We start from the raw sequence: 22,323 nt of genomic DNA, 5'->3' as shown, positions 1-22,323 counted from the left end.
AGTCCATTTATCATTAGATACTCCCATTAAATGGGAGGCCATATACTCGTACAAACCTTTTTGAAGTTGTTAATAAATTATTGCTTTCCAAATATATTTAAATTGTATCTTTAAACATTTTATTTATATTATATAATAATTAAATGCACGAACAGATGTCATTTATATTTTATTAATACTTAATTTAAAATTTAGTTTGACATTCACGAAGTGTCAAACTCAAATGTAAATAAGCTATGCTTTGCTTAACAAATTCAGATTAAAACTAGCCTACTTACTAGCAACGATTTCAGTTGACGTTTAAAGTGTCGGCAAAAAATGAATATTTTAAGAAGGATTGTGACGTCACATTTTAGATTTTGAGGTCGGTTATCTCGAAGTGGTTAGAGATATCGAAATGCTGTTTTCAGATTTTAGATTCAGAAGACAAAACTACATGAAAATCCATCGGTAAATTGGTTCTAAGTGTTGCAGCACCAACGACGCACAAACGAACAGACTTTGCGAATTTATAAACCAAATTCTTTCGTTGAAAAAAAAATCAAAATTTTTTCTTTGAAGTCTGATGATATAGTTGTAAAATTTAGTTTAAAAATATTTTGTGCACCGGCCTGCAATACTGTAAATACTGCAATACTTGTAATATTAGAAAGATCTAGTACCTAACAGTAACAAAAATAAAATAAACTATAGATATTGCAAATATAATACAAGCAACATCTACCAGCTTACAAAAATGAAAATAAACTAAAATACAATTGCAGGTCAAAATAATTTAATATATTCTTTATGAACCAAAAACCGCCATAACGTTTGAAAAGCGCTGTACTACGGCAGCCCGTGTGAGACACCTGCAAGTTACAACTTTGCCGGCAAGCTGCTTCATGTCAGACACGGGATAATGCATTAAGTGGTTAAGATAAACAAAATTTACAGAAATATTTAAAAATAAAACAACTTGATGGCAACTTTCAGTGTTACCGGACGTATTAACGAACTATCTATAATAGATATTGTAGAAAAATGGAGTAGCTTTAGTTATGAGGTGAATATTTTCCTCTATAGTACATTGGTTATAAGGAATTTTTGTTGGAAAGTAAGCATTGGAGTTTGGTTAAGGAACAAGAAGAAAAAATAAACTATAATTTAACATTCAATATATTTCCTATACTCCGGTATAATATTAGACATTGCATCTTGCAATATTTAAGCATGGCACTCCATAGTAATCTGGTCTTGGTGTTGCCTTATTTGTATTAATTTGTACAAAACCTTCCCCTCTTCCTTCTACCTTACCACCTACGGTTCCTTCTAGACCTAAAATGTTGATATCCATGGGATCGACGTTAACTCCACCTTCACCTCGACCTTGTATATAAATGTCTCTCTATAATTGGTAAAAGATAATACTTAGAAAAATAATAAAAATATTTACTAACAGTTAAAGGGCATAGGTGTAATTTCTTGTGTGTTTTATTTGTATTTTATGCCGAGAGAGAAACGTGAAAGTGTGACTTTTCTTATTAATTTATTTGACAACTTCTTAAAACAATATACTAATCGTAAAACTAAACTATATATGGTTTCCCACAACAACGTATCATATCTAGTGTATATATTAGATTCTAGTGTCCCAACATTCTCCGGACCCAGGAATCAGGCGGCAGTGAATCTATGTGGAGTCTTCAATGTTCTTCCATACCTTGACTTTTTACCCTTTTCTGACTTATCTTGTTCTGTTGATTCTTCTTTGTCTTTTCTTAAATTTTCTTGAATATCATTGATAGGTAGTTCAACTCTATATAGTCGTAGACATGGACGAACCAATACACCATTTTTTGTCTTTACTTTTGCGACCCTTTGGATGCCATCTTGCCCAGAATATACTTCAATGATTTTGCCCATGGGCCAGTTTATTCTTTTGACGTTGTCGGAACCAACCATTACTACATCACCAACCTTCACTGAATCTCCTCTTCTTTGACCATAATTTACTAGTTCCGCAAGGTATTCTTTCCTAAATCTGTCGCGTAACATTTGCCTTAAATTTTGAATATGACGAAACCTACCTTTAAAAAATTCTGAATCCACGATGTCTAAATCAACAACCTCATCGGAATTACCCTGTAATGGCTTTAAAAAACTTGATGGGGTTAAAACCTCAAACTCATCGACTTCAGAAACATAGGTAAGTGGTCTTTGATTTATCACCGACTCTATGTCGCATAACACTATGTACAGCTCTACATAATGCAACGATGCTTTCCCCAGTTGTCGGCGCAAAAGTTCTTTTACTACTCTTACTAACCTCTCCCACCACCCGCCCCACCAAGAAGCGGAGGGTGGATTAAAAATCCATTTTATTCGACTTGTACCTGAAAATTGCTCTATTTCTACCCAATTTAACTTTCCAAAAATATTGTCACTCCCATGAAAATTTGTCCCATTGTCCGAATATATGATTTTAGGCCTCCCCCTTCTACTAATAAAGCGACGAAGAGCGTATAAAAATGCTTCAGTAGAGAGAGATTTCACCAGTTCCAAATGAAGCGCTCTGTATACTGCACACGTAAATAAAACTATCCACGTTTTTTCACCTCCCTTTAAATATAAGGGCCCTGCTAAATCTATACCAACAATCTCAAAAACCCCAGCATCGTTTATTCTATTAGCAGGTAAAGGAGCAAAAGGTGTTTCAATTTGTTTACCGTTTAACTTTTTACATGTGACGCATGAGTAAATTACAGAGTTTATAGTTTTCCTGGCTTTTATTAACCAAAAATTTTCTCTGATTATTCCTAAAAGTATTTTCGGACCAGCATGACAACTTTTTTCATGTTCTTCAACTAAAAGTTTTCTTACTATTGTATTTTTGCTTGGAAGAATTATTGGGTACTTAAATTCTTGTGAAAAATCGCCATATGCAAGTCTGGTTTTTAACCTTAAAATTCCATTTTTGTCTTCAAATATTTCGAACTTCCTCAATCCCTTTATATTTTCTGTTAAATTTTGAGTTTGTGCAAATTTTATTATGCATGTTTCAGCTCTTTCTAGTTCTTGAGCATTTAAGTAATCAAATTTGTTGCTTGTCTTAGCTTCTACACATGTTCTTCTTCTTTTGTTCCTAACATTGTGGTAAAATCTAAGAATCCATCCTACTAATCTCCGTACTTTTGAATATATATATATATATATATATATATATATCCGGGGTGTCATATCGGCTGACGCCGCATCCCCACACCTAACCGCCATCTATTTCTATCCTGGGCATCTTCCTCTTCCAAATCTCGGTGTTCCATGGCCTTCCTTATCGTGTCATTCCAGGATAGTCTTGGTCTTCCCCTTTTCTTCCTACCTGGGGGTTTCCATTTCAGGAGTTTCTTTGGCCATCGTTGGTCGTCCATTCTAAGTAAGTGACCGAACCATTTTAGGCTTCTTCTCTCGAGCCTGTCTACCGCTGTATCGTGTGCCTGCATCCTTCTTCTTATTTCTTCGTTACGTATTCTGTCCAATCGGGAGATTCCAGCGCTTCTACGTATGTAGTCCATTTCCACAGCATTGATCCTTCTTCTGGACTCTGCTGTTAATGTCCAGTTAACTTTCCAAAATAATTTAACTTTTGACAAAATTCTTCCGAATTTTCTGCTAGATTAGTATTAACTAATTTCATACATTCTTTCATTGCTTCTTCTTCTGTAGCGCTTACTTCTCCTTTTGGCCACATATTTTCTGGTTCTTTGAGCCATTGAGGGCCCTTCCACCATTGTTTTTCCAAAAGTTGTTTCCCGCTACAACCTCGTGATAAAACGTCTGCAATATTCATATCACCTGGCACGTGGCGCCACTGATCTACTGCAGAATATTTTTTAATCTCTTTTACCCGGTTCCCTACAAAAGTATTCCAAAGACCCTTTGTTTTAATCCAGGTTAAGACAACCATCGAATCACTCCAGTAGTACGTTTTAAGCTCTGTAAAGTCTGTTACTTCTTTAACAGTTTCTAATAACCTAACACCTATCACAGCAGCCATTAATTCTAACCTAGGGAGAGTAATCGTTTTAACTGGACTTAAACGCGATTTTGCTAACAAAAGTTTGATTGAAATTGAATTTTGAAATTCTAGCCTAATAAAAACGCAAGCGGCATAAGCGTATTTACTAGCGTCAACGAAAACGTGAAGAGTTTTATTTATTATTAGGTTCTCTTCTTCTGGATATGCTAAATATCTATGTATGTTACAAAAATTGAGACATTTAACACTTTTTAACCAAATTTCGAAACGTTTATTGATATCGTCAGGTAATTTTTGATCCCACGTCAATTTCAAGCTCCAAGTCTCTTGCAATAAGATTTTCGGTATTAACGTAAATGGAGCAGTGAAACCAATAGGATCGAAAACTCTCTGCGTTGCAGATAAAATGCCTCTTTTTGTTCTAGGAATCTCGTCAACACTGTCTAAATTTTTTATATCACACGCTAAAGTGTCAGTTTGGTAATTCCACTGTATACCCAAAATAGAGATAACCTTATTTTCTAATTTTTCATTGACGCTAGAAACATACGTATCGTTATTTTCATTAAAAGTCCACCCCCTAAAATCAAATTTTGCATTCTTTAGAATTTCTGTTGACTCATCAATAAATTTTTTAAGTTCTGTTTCATTCCTAACGCTAGAAACACAATTGTCTACGTAAAATGCGTTAAGAAGTTGATTAGCTGTTTCTGTGTATGTTTTTTCCTTTTCTAAATGCAAATTAACTGTTGCTGCTAAAAGAAACGGACTTGGTTTTAGCCCAAAAACTACTCTACAATGTCTAAATATTTTTATTTCTCTTTTTTCATAGTTTTTCCACCACAAAAATCGTAAAAAATCCCTATCTTTCTCTGAAATGCTTATCTGCAAAAATGCCTTCGCTATGTCTGACGTTACCCCCAATTTTATGTAACCTGAACTTTAAAATTAAAGGTATTATTAGCTCAATTAGATTCGGACCCTTTTCTAGTAAATCATTAAGAGAATTACAGTTACCATCCTTAGCTGACGCATCAAACACTGGTCGGATCTTCGTAGTTAAACTGGACTCTTTGACAACTGCGTGATGTGCCAAGTAGTGCGTATTCTTTTCCAACGGCTCTTCTTCTACTTCTTCAATGATTCCTGTATTTTCCCAATCTTGGAATATATTGTCATACTCTGTAAGCTTGTTCAGAGAAAGTAACCGTTTTGTGGTAGAAAAAAGTCGCTTTTCAGCTAAATTAAAATTAGAGGTTATAGCCGGATAACCTTCTGCCCATGGTAAACAAATTTCATATCTATTTTCACTATTTACCACAGTGCTTTCTTTAAATTTTTCTAATGTGCGAATGTCTAACTCTTCTCGACATTTCGTCTCTGCTGGATCTTTTATACCCAGAACATCTAAACTCCATAAAGTACTCAATGAGTCAGTAAAATAAGTTGAAACAAAGGTGTTTATTTTATTATTACTTTTTGTGTCCCCATAACGGTCCAACCAAACTTGGTTTCCAAAGCTACTAAAGAATCATTTACATTTACCAAGTTTCCCGTTATGATTTGACCAAACATGTCTGCCCCTATTAGTAAATTAACCTCTAATTCTTTAGAAGCAGAATCATTTATATAAATATTTTTATCTTTTAATAAATCTAGCACCTTTTGGTCAATTAGTTTTGGAACGTAATTGCAAATTTTAGATTGTTCCAGTAAAGATAACCCGATGCTGAATTAATTTTCTAAATTTTCTATACCTGCCTTAAACAAACGATGAATCTTTGGAGCTCCCTGCAACCCACCAAAAACACCTTGAACTATATTTTCTTGTCCAATTTTAGTTAACCCTAAATCTTCCGCGCATTTTGTAGTTATATAGGAACGTTGCGAACCCGAATCTAGCAGTGCCCTTACTGTCATTGACCTTTTATTATCAGAAATAACCCTAACATTGATCGTTTGCAGTAAAGTTTCAGAAGCGACAGTTGTTAATGTATTTTCTAAAGATTCTGATTTTTGCAAATCTCTATTTTTGTTTTCTTTTTCATGCAAATCAGGACACATTAATGTAAAATGCTTGCGAGCGCATTTTATACATTTGACAGTTGTTTTGCATGTCCGAAAATTGTGAAACTGCTTTAAACATGAAAAACAACTCCGTTTTTTACTTATAATGGATTTTTTCTGCTCTAAAGTCATTTTCTGAGCTTTAATGCAGTCCTGACTGGCATGTGTATTGCTTTCGCAAAAAATACAAGAAAACTTTTGCTTACCCTTGATTTTTAAACTCTCTGTATGTAAGGTTTCTACAGTATACTTATCGTCAATACTTTTTGGAACTGTGAAACTAGACTGAGCAAGTTTTACACGCTCTTCGGCCTCCACTTCTGTTTTCAGGAACTCTAGTAGACCCTGCAACTCATTATTAAATTTTAAATTATTAGAAGCCCTATTTCTTTCCCAAATTTTAAGCAACTCATAAGGTAGCGCGGATTCAACAAGTGGCAAAAGCATCGCTGCATACTTGTCGCTAGTAACACCTAGTGTTCCCAAAGCCCTAAGCTGAGTCTCCAACCTATCATACAAAGTAGATAAAGCCATACCTGGGTCCTCCTTTGAGGTTTGTTGATTTAGAATTAAATTTAATAACTCCCTAACGTATACCTCAATTAAAATTTCGTCCCTTGCGAATCTATTTTTCAGTTGGTCAATGGCTATTTTATAATTTTCAGCGGACGGTGGGAAGCTTTCGACAAGGCTTCTGGCTGGCGTGCCATCTTCTGTTGATTGGATCAGGTATTGGAACTTGTCTTCGTTTGGAAGGTCTGCGTCTTCATCGATTTTTCTAAACTGGCCCCAAAAATTTATCCAATTTTTGACATTTCCATCATATTTCTTTATTTCAAGTTTTGGCAGATGTAAATTTTTGACAGGTTTTTCATTTTTTGTACCTTTATTTTCTTGATCTTTCAAAGTTTTTAAATTTTTGATCAAGTATTCACATTCTATTCTAAATTTTCCTACCTCGTCACGAAAGTTTTCTTCATCATTTAATTCCTTGCTAATAGTTTCCGTGCTGGTTTCTTCTGCAAATAGAATGTCTTTTATGCTGTTGTCTAGAAGAAATACTCGCTCTGCTTTATCATCAACTTGTTGCAGGAGTCTTTGTATTGTCTTCTCGTCACTGGGATTCACCTCTTCAATTTCTTTAAAAACTTTTTTCAGGGATCCTTTTATTGTTTCCCTCTCTAGCTTTAGGTTCTGCATGTTTTTCAATTAACCAGGGATGCCAATAATGTAATTTCTTGTGTGTTTTATTTGTATTTTATGCCGAGAGAGAAACGTGAAAGTGTGACTTTTCTTATTAATTTATTTGACAACTTCTTAAAACAATATACTAATCGTAAAACTAAACTATATATGGTTTCCCACAACAACGTATCATATCTAGTGTATATATTAGATTCTAGTGTCCCAACAATAGGTGCAAAATATCGCCTGTCAAAATGTTTATTGTTTTTTAACCTTCATCCGATCAACACATTTTACTTACGTAACCGGACAACTCAGGTCCGTTGGGACCACCACTGTTTTTGGATGTACTATTCATATTTACCCATATACATATTATTTGTAATATTCTGTTTTGATTTTTTATTAAAGGTAAATTTAAATTGTCTAGATTAAAAAAGGTGCTACTATAGTATGCGGTTTACCTCGAGAGTGCGATCTACCTGAAGGATTTACACAAAATAATGGAATGCAAGAAAACTTTTGTAGAAAAAATATTTATTCACAAGTAATAAACATTTGGAGCCAAATAACGACTTAATTAATAAATAAATAAAAACTTTTGTAAATGTACCAGGGCATTTTTTTGAAAATGGGGGTTGATGTTCACGCATACCCTGGAAAAAGATTACGGTGTTGCTGCCTTTCATTATGGTGTGAAAACCCTTCTGAGAAAAGATTATGGTAATTAGCCGCTCACGTATAAAGTACGGACAAAAATAATCTTTACAAAATGAATAAAACGCATAAGTCAGAAGAATATTATTATTTTACTTTTACAAATTAATACCTTGTCATATCAATTTACTATTTTAGTTGGGACTAAGCCACAAGATTAGCGTATTCCCAACTAGAATAGCAAATTGATATGACAAATTAAATTATTATTAAGTATTAGGTTAAAACAAACAATAATAACAAAAAAATAGATTAGTCATTTATTTATTTTTAGGGGCTTAGTTGTCGACACTAACATCGATATCAAACGGCTGATAGCATATGCATTATTTATTTCAAAATATGTATAAGTACCTACCTAACAATATTATTGCATTCCAACAATGATTATCAGTTTTTAAAATTCATTTAGAATAGATATAACATTGTAAGCATCTCTTTGATGCTAACATCAAAGAGATGTTTACATTGTTTGTTGCACGTTTAGACTTTATTATTGGATTTCCGGAATCATAAAAGTCATTTAGGTAATCCACAAAAACATTACCTGACTGCCAGATTAACTTCTGTAACAAAGATTTAGACTTTAGGTATAAATACAAATAGGCCCGACGCACAGTGTTCAAAATTGGTCAAAACGTGAACGAAACTAAATTTGTTTAAACTGTAAAAGTGATCCGGCTGAAAACTTGGAATATTTGAGGTATTATACCGTATAACGAGTATATTATAACAGGGGTCGTTTTTTTTAGTTTTCATCCCTTCATTAGGTGGTGAATTACTTAAAAAATATCGTTATACAGGGTGTTTCAATAAGAATGTCCAATTTGATTTGTAGATTTTAGACCTCAAAATATTAGGATTTAACCCAAATCACTTAAATAAAATGTGGCTCGTTACAGAGTTACAGGGTGTTTTATTTAAAAATTTAAAAATATTTTTGCTCATTGGTTTAAAACTATTTGATGTATCCTTTTCATACTTGGCAAAAAGTGTGGGTACTGTACACCCTATAAAATTGCGTTAAACAATCGTTTCTGCCTACTACCAGAGGCGTACGACAGGGGACAGTGAATGGTTGGGCCTTCCCAGATTCTACGCTACTGGCGGAAATACCATTTTAGCACAATTTTTCGATTCTACAATACTATCTATGTAAATAACATACACTTCATTCGCAACGATAAAGTCATCAGTTTTCGAGATATTTGAAGTTAAGCATGTAACGGCACATATATTTAATTAATGTATTGTGCCGCTTAATTTTAAACTTCAAGTATCTCTATTACCAATAATTTTATCGTTAAGAATGAAGAGTATATTATTCATTATTAATGATGAAATCATAAGTTTTCGAGATATTTTAAAATTAAGCGACACAATACATTATTCAAAATGTCTGTGCCGTTACTTGTTTAAGTTCAAATATCTCGAAAACGAATAATTTTATCGTTAGGTGTGAGGAGTATGTTATTTACATAGCGAGTATTGAAGAATCGAAAAATGGCGCTAAAATGGAAATTCCGCCAGTGGAGTAGGAATTGGAAAGGGTCAACCCCTCACTGTCCCCTATCTCGTACGCCTCTGGGACTAACCAGAAACGGATATTTAACATAATTTCGTAGGGTGTATAGTACCTACACCGCCTGTCAAGTATGAGAAGGATACGTAGAATAGTTTTAAAATACTGAGCATAGTTTTTAAATTTTTAAATAACACCCTCTGTTACTCTGTAAGGAGCCATATTTTATTTAACTGATTTTGGTTAAATCTTAATATTTCGAGGTCTAGAATCTACAACTCAGACATTGGACATTCTTAATGAAACACCCTGTATATATATTTTTAACAGTGTTATGAGTGGTAAGAAATACTCAATACTTTTAGAAAAAAACACAGTATTATTGGTACACCCGGTATACAATGACATCTTACCCGCCTAGCAACAATATTATTACGGAGATATTGTTAAAGAATAAGGCTATAACATATTAAATAACTTAAATCGGACAAGAGGTTTAGGAAATTCGAGACATCAAAAATGTCCCATTTTACAGGTGGTGCGTTAATTTTGCTGCTTAGTGTATTAATATACCCGGATTATGCGACAGATTATGACGGAAGCTCGAAACAAATGAGAAGCGTTGAAAAACCTTTAACGTATCTGCGCGTAGAGCTAACAATTTTTGATGAATTCGCGCACATTTACATTTACGTTTACTCCAAATCCCAACATTTTTCCCAATCGCGCCTAAAGAAATATAACTTCAACAAATTGTTAATATAGCTATTTATAAAACTAATGTACAATATATTCTCCATTAAGCAAAAACACTACTTCATCAAAACTAAAATCTCTTTTCGCAACCCCAACAAATATCATGTGTTTGACATGCATGTAAACAATACGTACAAATGCAATTAATTCAGACTAAACGCGCGCAGCGCTCGATGCAATGCGCCATGTACTCAGTTGCGCAGTTTTCCGCAGTTTGTGTTATATATTTTTTTATTCCTTACATTGTAATCTTTCATCTAGTGAAGGATTTAACGTGGCACAAGATGGCACAATAAACGTAATAGGCTGTCAAACATTAATTTTATCAAAAATTGTATAGGTTTTTAGACAGCCGATTATATCAAAATTATAATCACCTTTCCGTGAAGCTAACTGTATCATTTTAATCTATAAAGTATGTATTTTTATCTCCAATAATTACTTTTACATTAACTATCCACATAAATGAAGTAATAATCAAAGTAAAAGGCATATTCTGAGGATTTAAATTTGATGTATAAAATTATATTGAATTTTGTAATTTTGATCATTAATACATCTGGCCCTAACAAACTTAAAAAGTCAATTTTTGCTGAAAAGTTGCATCATGAGTAGTTCAAACAAAACCCTTAATTTCGGCATTCTCAGATTTATTTTTTTTTTTGGACTTTCGATCACGTTTCCTTCAATTTTGAACACTGTGCGACGGGCCCGTGTTGTCCCTTTACGTAACAAAATTCTTTGGACGCAATAATTTCAAAAATGAACATGAATATTTTGAATATCTCATGACTATGTGGAAGGAAACATACTTCTAAACAAATTCAGTGATGCATAAAATTCAATAAAAATTTGTTTATCAGTTTATGATAAAATAATTGGCGTCTGGGGCCCGTTGGACCCCCCTTGTCCGGATAAGGGTTAAATATATTAATTTTTTCGAATCCTGAAAAAACTAATAATCGGGGAATCACCATAGAACGCAAACATGCATTGTTTCGGAAAAATTCAAACAAGCTTATATATTTCTAAAACTTTTTTTGTTAGTTTATATACATGTTAAAGTAAAAAGTTCTACTCACAGATTTTGACGCTAATTGTTTACTTTGATCAAATATGTAAACTGATTTGATGTAAATTTTACTTTGATCAAAGATGTTTCTATTTTGTTTTTAATTATGCTGAATCAGAATATGGCATTACAATTTGGAAATTCTTATACAGAAGCCCTTATACAGTATATCTGCGTAGCTAAGAACTATATTATGAGAAACTTTTTTATTATCAATTTTTCTAAAAAAATATGTTTCATAAAATGCTCTATCTGGTCTAAAGCTAACATACAACTATCAGATATCAAACTTGTTTAATTTTATACGAGGTATCTAAAGGCGCAGTCTCTCTTATGCGATTGTCGCATGCGTTCGACGCAAGCAGTAGTCGCAAGCAATTAACGCAGTGGTTGGGGTGGTCTCTCTTGTGCGTTTAGACGCATCAGATAGAACAGCTGATGAAAAGCGGGAATTTTAAAAATAATAGGTTAAAGGTTATGTTATATATTATCTGATAAAGGATAGCACCGATAACAGTAAAATTGCTTCATAGTAATTTATAATACTATTTTTAATAATTTATAATTATAGTAATACTTAGTAATTAATAATAATAGGAATATTTAGTAATTTATAATAATAGTAATCCTTAGTAATTAATAATATTCATTAGTCATTTATAATAATAGTAATATTTAGTAATTTATAATTAGTAGGTAGTAGTAATAGTAATAACGCTTATTGATGAATATACTGGATGAATATACCCCTCTATATTTATCAATCAACGGTAATAGTAAGTAGTAATTAATTTAGTGATAATAATAATGGGGTATCTACAGAGACAGGTTTATCTTCACATATTAAAAGAGCAAGAATTGGAAGAGAACCTTTTAAAAATGATGCTCTCATATGAAGGTAAACCAAAAAAGAGTAAAACTGATGAAATGTATGTGAATAGGGTTGAAGAAGGATACCAAACCAATTTAATAAGTAAATATATGGTTGATAATGAGACCAAGTTTCATAGTTTCTTTCGCGTGACGAAGAACCAGTTCCATTAATTTCTTGTTATGTGCTATTAAGGAAGACATAACGAAATCTCCTACAAGAATGGTAAAGAGAGTGATAACACCAGAAGAAAAACTTGGTGTCACATTAAAGTGCAAAATGTTTATTCTCTGTGCAATTATGAAAACAACAGCATATTGCTTATTTATATCTGGAATTACGTATTATTAAAATATTAATTAACAAAGCTTCTTAACCTCGAACCTCATTATCATAAGTTGATAAACAATAAACAACAAACTTTTAAATTCTATGTCAAATTTTTTGTTGTTTTATGAAATGGACGCATGCAGTCACTGCAAAGCACTGCTATTATCACCAGTCGATGCAGCAGGCGCATGCGATTCCTCGCGTCGGACGCACAAGACAGACCGGCCGCATAAAGTTTACATTTGAGGAGTGCACAGAACATCGCTTGCGACTGCTGCTTGCGTCAAACGCATGCGACAATCGCATAAGAGAGACTGCGGCTTAAGAGATATGAATTTCGCTTAACAGTTAAGTACCTTTATAGTTCACAATATTTCAATTAGAAGAGTGTAATTGAACATTGAAACATAGTTTTTAATTCCAAACAACTTTTCTTAATAACAATTTTCGATATTATTATATATAAAGGTAATTTAATCTTAAGTGAAATTCATATTTTTGACATACCTCGTGTAAAATTATTAATAAGGATGATTTTAAGGAGACAAAGGATGATTTTAAAAAAATTTAAAAATGCGCTCTGTAATTTGATCTTATTTTTTTCACAAACCATTCATGTTAAACCAGTCCAACTTTTTGAACATAGAAATAATACTATAATAAAAGGTATTGTAGTAGGAAAACAATACATTTAAATTCTGGTAGATGAGGGGTTAAATATACTTTTAATTTTTTCTTAAAATACATTAGTCAAATTTTTTGCAGTATATCTCGCTTAGTTTGAATGTAATTGACAAATTGCTCATTTTAAAGGTATTTTCAAGATCTACAAAAGTTATTGGTAGCACAGCATTACACACCTAAAATCGACCGTTTCTCTGATATTTCAAGTTGAATACAGCGATTTGAGCATGCACAAAAAGGAAACTATTTTCACCTAACATGTTTCTTTTTGTATTTTATTTTCTAGAAGATTTACGAAGGAACGAATCTCTTTGTTTTTTTATAAGCTGTAAAAATGTTTTACATAGTTTTTTTAGTTAGATGCATACATAGTTATTAAGGTATTCGCAAAAAGCTGTCCAAAAAGGTGTCATTTTTCAATGAAAATGGCCAACTTTCAACCACGAATAACTCAAGTAGTGTTGAGTTTAAAAAAAATATAAACCGGTTGTTTGCTTAGAATTAGGCTCTAGTCATTTTCGTTTTTATTTTGAAAAACAAAATTTCCACTTCCTTTAATGGGGGGAACTACCCCCAAGATAAAAGCGCCGTAGTATATAGGGTAGACTTTGAATTAGGAAATAAGTGAGTCTATTTCCAACATTTCATTAAAATCCATGCACTACGATAGAATTCGTAGGTAATATCCTATTCTTGCTCTCATTGACTGGCGTAAGTGTAACGGTTACCGTTACCATGTGGTAGCCATTGTGGCTTAATCACATCAGATGTAAAAAAAATTTAATATCTAAAAGGTTTTTTACCCCAGATAATAGGCTTATATTTTGTTAAAAAATTTTGAATATGTTGTATTTCAACAATTATTTCACTCTTCTCTGAGGCATTTGTGACCTGTAAAACGTAAATTTTTTTAACCATTTTATCTGTATAAAAATTTCTCCTAACTTGCTTTTGTTTATAAAAATCTCTGCTGATGGCATGTGCTATTGCCGAAAGTACTAAGGCTGAATTTAATAAATAATTTTACACACTATTAATTTTTTTGAAAACATACACCTGTTGCCGGTTTGACATGCATTTGGAAGTGTGTACAAGTCATACAATATTTTTCAATAGACTAGTTTATCCTATCGCGTTTAGGACAAACTAGTTTATCCTATCGCGTTCAGGACAAACTAGTTTGGCCAAGGCCAAACAGTTTGGTTTGGAATTCGGTTTTGGTCGGTAAAATAATATATACTTAATAGACAAGTCGAAAACAGCGGGTTCTTTGGAGAAAATATTCCCATGAGATTTTTTTGCCTAATCAGACTCGTGAGACATTCCAGAATAAGATTCAAGAAGTCGCCCACGCGAAAAGTGGTCCAAATTTTTTAACAATTTTTTTAATCGAACTGCAAAAGTCAGTATTTTTGGCCGGAACAATTTTTTTTTAGGTTTTTTGGACCATTCTGGATAAAAAAGATCTGTTATAATTTTTTTCCAAATTTAATCGTTTTCGAGGTAAAAGCATTTTAAAATTGAAAAAAAAACGAAACATTTCTATTTTCAAGGCTTAATAACTCGGTTAAAAGTTATTACTATGAAAGTCAGAAAGTAACCAAATCAAAGTTTAAAGCCCCCCTACAAGATCCTGAAGAAATTTTTGTCATTATTTGATTCTTCTTCTTTAAGTACCGTGCCCAAATTTTTAGGCGTGGGTAGCTTCCATAACAATTTGCCGATATCGTTCTCGATCTTGTGCGGCATGTAACAATTGATCTGCTGATAAGCCAGTCCATTGACGAAGGTTTCGGAGCCATGAATATTTCTTTCGACCAATTCCTCTTTTTCCGTCGATCTTTCCATTGAGTATTAACTGCAGCATCCTGTATCTGCTACCTCTCATTATACGCCCCAGATATTCAAGTTTTCTCTTTTTTATCATCTTCATTAAGTCACCTTCGCCTTGACCTACTCTGTTTAAGACTTCTCTATTAGAAATGCGTTGAACCCAAGATATTCTGAGCATTCTACGATATGACCACATCTCAAAGGCTTCTAATTTGTTCATCATGTTAACCTTCATGATCCAGGTTTCACATCCATATAGTAATACAGGATACACATAACATTTTAGGAACTTGATTCTTAGTTGTAAGTTCAGCTGAGAGTTGCTCAGAATAGATCTAAGTTTCATAAATGCTCCTCTTGCAATTTCTATACGAGTTTTAATTTCTTCATCCGGATTTAGTGTCTCCTTTATCCAACATCCTAGGTATTTAAAATGGTTAACTTTTGTTATTGATTCATCACTGACAATTAGTTGCATAGGGCCGACGTCTTGTTTACTAACCACAAGTAACTTTGTCTTTGTTGCATTTATGTTAAGTCCGTTATTGGAGCATTCTCTAGTGACTCGATCTATAAGGAATTGAAGATCTTCGATGTTTTCAGCCATGATCGCGGTGTCGTCTGCATATCTGATGTTGTTATTATTTGATTACTAAGCTGTTATTTTTAAGTAAAAATAATGAGCGCCATACACGTGTTAGGCGGCCGTTCATGATGAGTGCGAAAGAGATGCAATTCAGACAGTCCAATGGCGCATCTCACTCGCACTCACATTTTTACAGCCGCGTTAATACGATCTTACCACTCATTTTTAACTATTTAGAATGGGAAATAAGCCACAATATTATTAAAAAATGATTTTTATTAACGTTTCGACGCCCAAATCGGGTGCCGTTGTCAAAATACAAAATACTATTAATATAAACAAAAATTTTGTTGCTTAGTAAAAAAATTCTTCTAATAATTTATTTAATTTGACTCATTTATATCGGCAATTCAGATACATATGATACATTTTAAAGTAGAAGACTTTAAAATGATATTGCCAATATTTATGAGTTGCGTTCCTGGGACGACTTTACTGAAAGATAGTTCATTCGATTACATGAAATCAACCCCAACTCAAGAATATCCGTCACAAAAAAATCATAGCATGTGATCTGTCTTTAAAAAGACAACCACATGCAACGGTGACATTAAAATTCTCGCGTTAGAGATCTCATAGTAAATCACGAGGGAAAACCAGGAAAAACCTCGTGATACTATCTCGACATCGTAAGTATTTGGTCTTACATTTAATTTACTCTCAAAATTAATACCAAATTCTGACTTTACTATAATTTTGTTTAAATTATAAATAATATCAATAATACATGGGTATATAAGTAATACTAAAATATAAAATATGTACTAACTCGACTATTGACTTACTAATTGTGGTATTTTCTTTCTATTGACTTCCTCTTTCAGTATGGGTATCCACATCCTACTGCATTCCACCGAGGAATTTGCGACACAATTGGTTTCGTTTAGCATAATTAGAGCCGCTTCTTTGATTTTTCTCTTTTTACTACCTGTTTCTTTCAGGACTATACTTGAATCTCTCCACTGAACTCTATGTTCATTATCCCATGCGTGTTGACATATTTGAGATCTATCAAATTCTCTATTTTTAATATAAGATTGATGTTCACTTATTCTAACGTTTAATGGTCTTGATAAAAAAAAAATTGAAACAGATAGTAAAAAGAGAAAAATCAAAGAAGCGGCTCTAATTATGCTAAACGAAACCAATTGTGTCGCAAATTCCTCGGTGGAATGCAGTAGGATGTGGATACCCATACTGCAAGAGGAAGTCAATAGAAAGAAAATACCACAATTAGTAAGTCAATAGTCGAGTTAGTACATATTTTATATTTTAGTATTACTTATATACCCATGTATTATTGATATTATTTATAATTTAAACAAAATTATAGTAAAGTCAGAATTTGGTATTAATTTTGAGAGTAAATTAAATGTAAGACCAAATACTTACGATGTCGAGATAGTATCACGAGGTTTTTCCTGGTTTTCCCTCGTGATTTACTATGAGATCTCTAACGCGAGAATTTTAATGTCACCGTTGCATGTGGTTGTCTTTTTAAAGACAGATCACATGCTATGATTTTTTTGTGACAGATATTCTTGAGTTGGGGTTGATTTCATGTAATCGAATGAACTATCTTTCAGTAAAGTCGTCCCAGGAACGCAACTCATAAATATTGGCAATATCATTTTAAAGTCTTCTACTTTAAAATGTATCATATGTATCTGAATTGCCGATATAAATGAGTCAAATTAAATAAATTATTAGAAGAATTTTTTTACTAAGCAACAACATTTTTGTTTATATTAATAGTATTTTGTATTTTGACAACGGCACCCGATTTGGGCGTCGAAACGTTAATAAAAATCATTTTTTAATAATATTGTGGCTTATTTCCCATTCTAAATAGTTAAAATTGTAAAAATGCCACAAGAAAATAGCTTCAGAACAACACTTACCACTCATTATTAATAATTAAAAATAACAGCTTAGTAATAAATTAATGACGCAAATTTCTTCAGTGTCATGAAGGGGGGGCTTTAAATTTGATTTAGTCACTGTCTAACTTTAATAATAATTATTTTTACCGGAGTTATTAAGTCTTAAAAATGGACATTTTCGCGTTTTTCAAATATTAAATTGCTTATAACTCGAACACGACCAACTTTAGGGAAAATTATAAGAGACCTTTTCTGTCCGGAATGTTCCGAAAAATTAAAAAAAAATTCTCCTGGCTAAAAATATTGATTTTTGCAATTTGAATAAAAAAATTTGTTAAAAAAAATTGGACCACTTTTTGCGTGGGCGACTTCTTGAACCTTATTCTGGGGTGTCTCACGAATGTGATTATGCAAAGAAATCTCATGGGAATATTTTTTCCAACGAACCCGCCGTTTTCGCGTTGTCTATAAAGCGAGTTGGAGTTATATTTCTTGTCTTGTTCACAGTTGTAATGAGAGAGACAACATTTTCATTCTACATCAAAAATTAAATAAAAAAACACCAAAAGATTCATATTAAATTATTTAAATCTTTAGAAGGTTTAAGTTAAACTTCGAAAATATACAAAACATAATATGCTGATTAACTTACCAACTGAGGGATAACTAAGTAATCATAATATGGTATGTAGTGGGCAGTGGTTAGACTTATGACAGCTAAAGCAAACAAAGTAATCTTTAACATGTTGAAGAGATTTGGATATTAATTTTCGAATAAAGAATTAAAAAAAACATGTTTTTATATTTAAGTTGATATACACGTAGGTACATTGTAGGCGCAGTTAATTATGAGATGATTCCCTGTGAGATAATTATGTATTGTTTTTACAGATTAAAATAAAAGAAAATAATTAACAACTTCCTTAAATAGTATAACATAACCTCATAGGAAATATTTTATTAGTAACCACACTTTATTCGAGATTGTGATTAAGAGATAAGAACTCATTTTCAAAATACAATTATTTTTTTAATTGAAAGTTGCTAAATAATTAATCGGCAGATAAGGAAAAACGAACACATATCATCATCCAACCTCAAAAGACCGCTGCTGAACATAGGCCTCTTTCTCGTGTTTCCAACTCGTGTGACTTTTTATACCGTCAGTCCATCTTATAGGTGGCCGACCGACGCCTATATGATGCCATCTCTTGTCTTCCCTCGGCCTCCATTTCAATAACCTCCTTGTTCATCGCTCATCTGTCATTCTGGCTATGTGTCCTGCCTATATCCATAGTCTAGCTGTCCTTTCTTGACGTCAGTCACATTCGTTCTTCTCCAGATCCTGTCGTTTTTTAGTTTCTTAAAAACACTTACTGATAGCAAACAGTTGAAATTATTAACCGCCGAATTTTAACAGCCAAAGTCATCTGCATTAATAATTGGACAGAGTGGACTGCAAATAATTATATATTTATATAGCGCAAAAGAAAAGAGTGACTTGGGTCAAATACGTTTTTAGCTACTTCAAATAAGCTACTTTTTATACAAGCGTTAACTTGCAAAAGTTACTACCTGCAAAAGGTTGTGCAGAGCTGCATAGTACATACTTACATATAATCTATACTCAAGTAATGGAATAGTTGGGCGTGAAGAAAGTCCCTACTAAATTGGGATGGAAAATAATCAATTAGAGCTCCACACCTATATATTCATCTGATCCTATGGTGCCTGAAGAATTAGAAGAATATTTGCTAGAAGAACTAGAAGAATTTTAATTCAATGCAAAAGCAAAGGAGAATGCAAAAATATGGCATGTGCGCAAAAATGGCTTCAAATATAAGACATATATGGTACAGGTACATGCGTATAAATTAAATGTAATAATACAATATTTATGTATTTATTAAGCTCAATAGGACTTGTAGGCCTAGGGCTAAAATGTCTACATTTCTAATTACATTATATTTTAATCTTATAAATTTTATTTAATCACATTTCAGTCATTTTATACACTCCCCCACCACCTCCCTCCATCTCCTTCTATCCAATGCTAATTCTTTCCATCTCTCAATGTTACTTTTCTTAAGGTTTTAGTCCTTCCATCTTTTACATGTCCTGCCTTTCTTTCTCTTTTGTATTGTTCTTTGTAAGAGTACCATTTTTGGCATTCTTTTACTTCCCATTCTCTCGATGTGCTTCAATTGTCTTAGTCTCTGTGCTTTAATCGTCGTCGTGATCGTTGACCCTTTATATATTCTTTCAAATCTTTATTGGTTCTTCTCCATTGAACTTCTATTTTCACACCTCCATATATTGCCTTTAGATTTTTTTCTCCCATCATTCTAAAAGGTCTGTTTCTGACTTTTTAAGCACCCATGTTTCGTATGCGTAGGTTATCGTAGGTCTGATAACAGTCTTATAAATTATGATTTTTGTTTTTCTTGATACGTATTTTGATTTTATTAATGTGCGTAATGCTCCATGCGTTTTATTTCTTTTAGCTATTATGGCCTGTATCTCCCTTTTTCATGACCATTTTATTCTACATATATTGGCTACCAGATAATTAATGTCTTTTGCTCTTTTGAACGAGTATCTTTTTTCTTCATCTATTTGTACTGTGATGTTATTTTCTTTTTCTTTTTGGATCTCTCCTATCAGGGCCGGCGATAACGGGCCTGCAAGGGATGCACTGCAGGCGGGCGCCCCTGCTTGGGGGGCGCCAAATTGAGCTTTTTTTCTGCTGGTACTATACAAAATACTAATGTAAAAGAGACCAAAGGGAGCCTATGCTAGTTTTGCAGGCGGGCGCCTTATACCCTAGCGCCGGTACTGTCTCCTATTATCATATATTTTGTCTTTCTTCATTTATTTTAAGTCAAAATTTTTTGGCTTCTGTTTTTATGTTTTTCACCAACATTTCTGTAGTTATTTCTTGTTGCTAATAGTGTCAGACTATCTGGAAGTGCTATGCATTGCTGGCTATTTTTAAATATCGTTTCTTACATGCTTATTTTGCTTTTTCTGATTATTCCTTCCAATGTCAGATTGAATGCAGTTGTTGACAGTGGATCTCCTTGTCGTAATCCTTCTTGGTTTTAAACATTTTGGATGTATGTTTATCCTTTTTAATCGATAATAATGTCAACGAAATTATTAATAAAGAAGAAAGCCATATAACAGATGAGTAAGAGACCATGTATTTAACTGAGTTTGATGAGAACAGCGACGATGAATGTGGATTTGATAAGAATAGTGAAGATAAAAATGAAGTTATTTATGAAAGTAATAATGCCAGTGAAATTGAACATGAAATTGATACAATTTGTATAATAGTGACAGTGACGATATAAAAATTAAGCGTAGAAAATTGCATTAAATTAAATTATAAAACAGTTTGTAATAGTCCTGTAATTTTGTTAATAATTGCAGGTTTTTCCTGTCAGTAAGTTATTTTTATAATTATCTATTTTTTACTTGTTGAAAGAGGCCGGAAGTGATCACAGTCAGTCAAGCATGAAGACATCCAATCATACCTTTCAATTCTTATACTTTAAACCATCAATAACTGTATATAAACTTCATCTTCCTTCTCGTTGCGAGATTTATATAAAATATTTTTTTAAATTTCTTTCTTTTTATATATATTTATTTATTGAGATCAAGAGGTCCTGTAGGTCTAGGGCTAAAATGTTTACATGTCTGATTACATTTTATTTTAGTCTTATAAATTTTATTTAATCTTTTCAATCTTTTTATACAATCCTTCACCAACTCCCTCCATCTCCCTTCTGTACAATGCTAGTTCTTTCCATCTCTCAATGTTACTTTTCTTCAGGTCTTCGTACACACTGTCCTTCCATCTTTTCCTTGGCCTGCCTTTTCATCTCTTTTGTATTGGTCTTCGTCAGAGTACCATTTTTGGCATTCTTTTACTTCCAATTCCCTCGATGTGCCCCAATGTCGTATTCTCTGTGCTTTGATCATTTTTACCTATAATAATAAGTAAATCAATACCTTCGCCAACAAGTATTTGATGTTCCATATATTTGATATACCAGCATCAACAACTAACTATTTTGAATAAGAAATAAGCCACAATTGAAATGAAAAAATAATTTTATTAACAAATTTTTAGTTTCAACGATCAAACAAACTGCCTAATCTTGCCCGACTTTCGTGCTATAATTATTTTTGAATTATTTCTGAAGCAAATGAGCTCTATCAATCGGATTTTATTATTATCGCTATTTAAAAATTTATCTTAAGCTTGGGTAATTACAGTATTAAAACCGAATCGTACTTTTACACCTAAATTTATATTTTGTCTGCGCAATCTTTCAATTGAATTTAGTGCATAAATTTAAATAACCATCAAACACAATCGTCCCATTAGTATAGTTTTTTACAAAATATATACATGCCTTTAACATTTCATTTATTAAAGATTGTGTATTTCATTTTATTTTGTGTATAAAACCCACCATCGATGACAAAAAAAATCATTTACGGACGCCACAAAATCTTTCATTTTTTTTTTAAATTTGAATCAATCTAGTCAAATTATCTGGACCAGCGAAGCGTTAGAAGTTAGCTCGTTTTTCAAAAAATTTTATAAACAAATCAAATTTTGCAAAAACCATTCCAGAGATCTGAACCATTTTTTGCACACTATTCAAATATGATAATATCCTCAAGTTCAGGTACATTTAGCAAATTTCAATAAATAATAAAATTGC

The 22,323-nt window shown here is 32.6% G+C and overlaps 1 protein-coding gene across 4 annotated transcripts in view; it reads right to left on the bottom strand.

The window, feature by feature from the left end:
• The window catches only part of LOC126888279 (uncharacterized), a 49,701-nt gene that overhangs the window by 9,034 nt on the left and 18,344 nt on the right, over window positions 1–22,323 (bottom strand). Inside the window, exons 1-2 of one of the 4 annotated variants that reach the window (XM_050656391.1) lie at window positions 18,234–18,385; window positions 1,141–1,387 (exon numbers count right to left, since the gene is read on the bottom strand). The exons of 1 other annotated variant lie outside the window; for it this stretch is intronic. In XM_050656391.1, the coding sequence (XP_050512348.1) occupies window positions 1,184–1,387; window positions 18,234–18,326 (297 nt within the window). In that variant the 5' untranslated portion in view covers window positions 18,327–18,385 and the 3' untranslated portion in view covers window positions 1,141–1,183. Of the gene's footprint in view, window positions 1–1,140; window positions 1,388–18,233; window positions 18,386–22,323 lie in introns of those variants that run through there. 2 more of the 4 variants (XM_050656394.1, XM_050656390.1) reach the window with 2 other exon arrangements.

Source organism: Diabrotica virgifera, chromosome 7 (genome assembly GCF_917563875.1).
Source record: "Diabrotica virgifera virgifera chromosome 7, PGI_DIABVI_V3a".
Lineage (NCBI taxonomy): Eukaryota > Metazoa > Arthropoda > Insecta > Coleoptera > Chrysomelidae > Diabrotica > Diabrotica virgifera.
The sequence above is the reverse complement of the archived record's forward strand: the minus strand, read 5'-3'. Positions and strand labels throughout refer to the sequence as shown.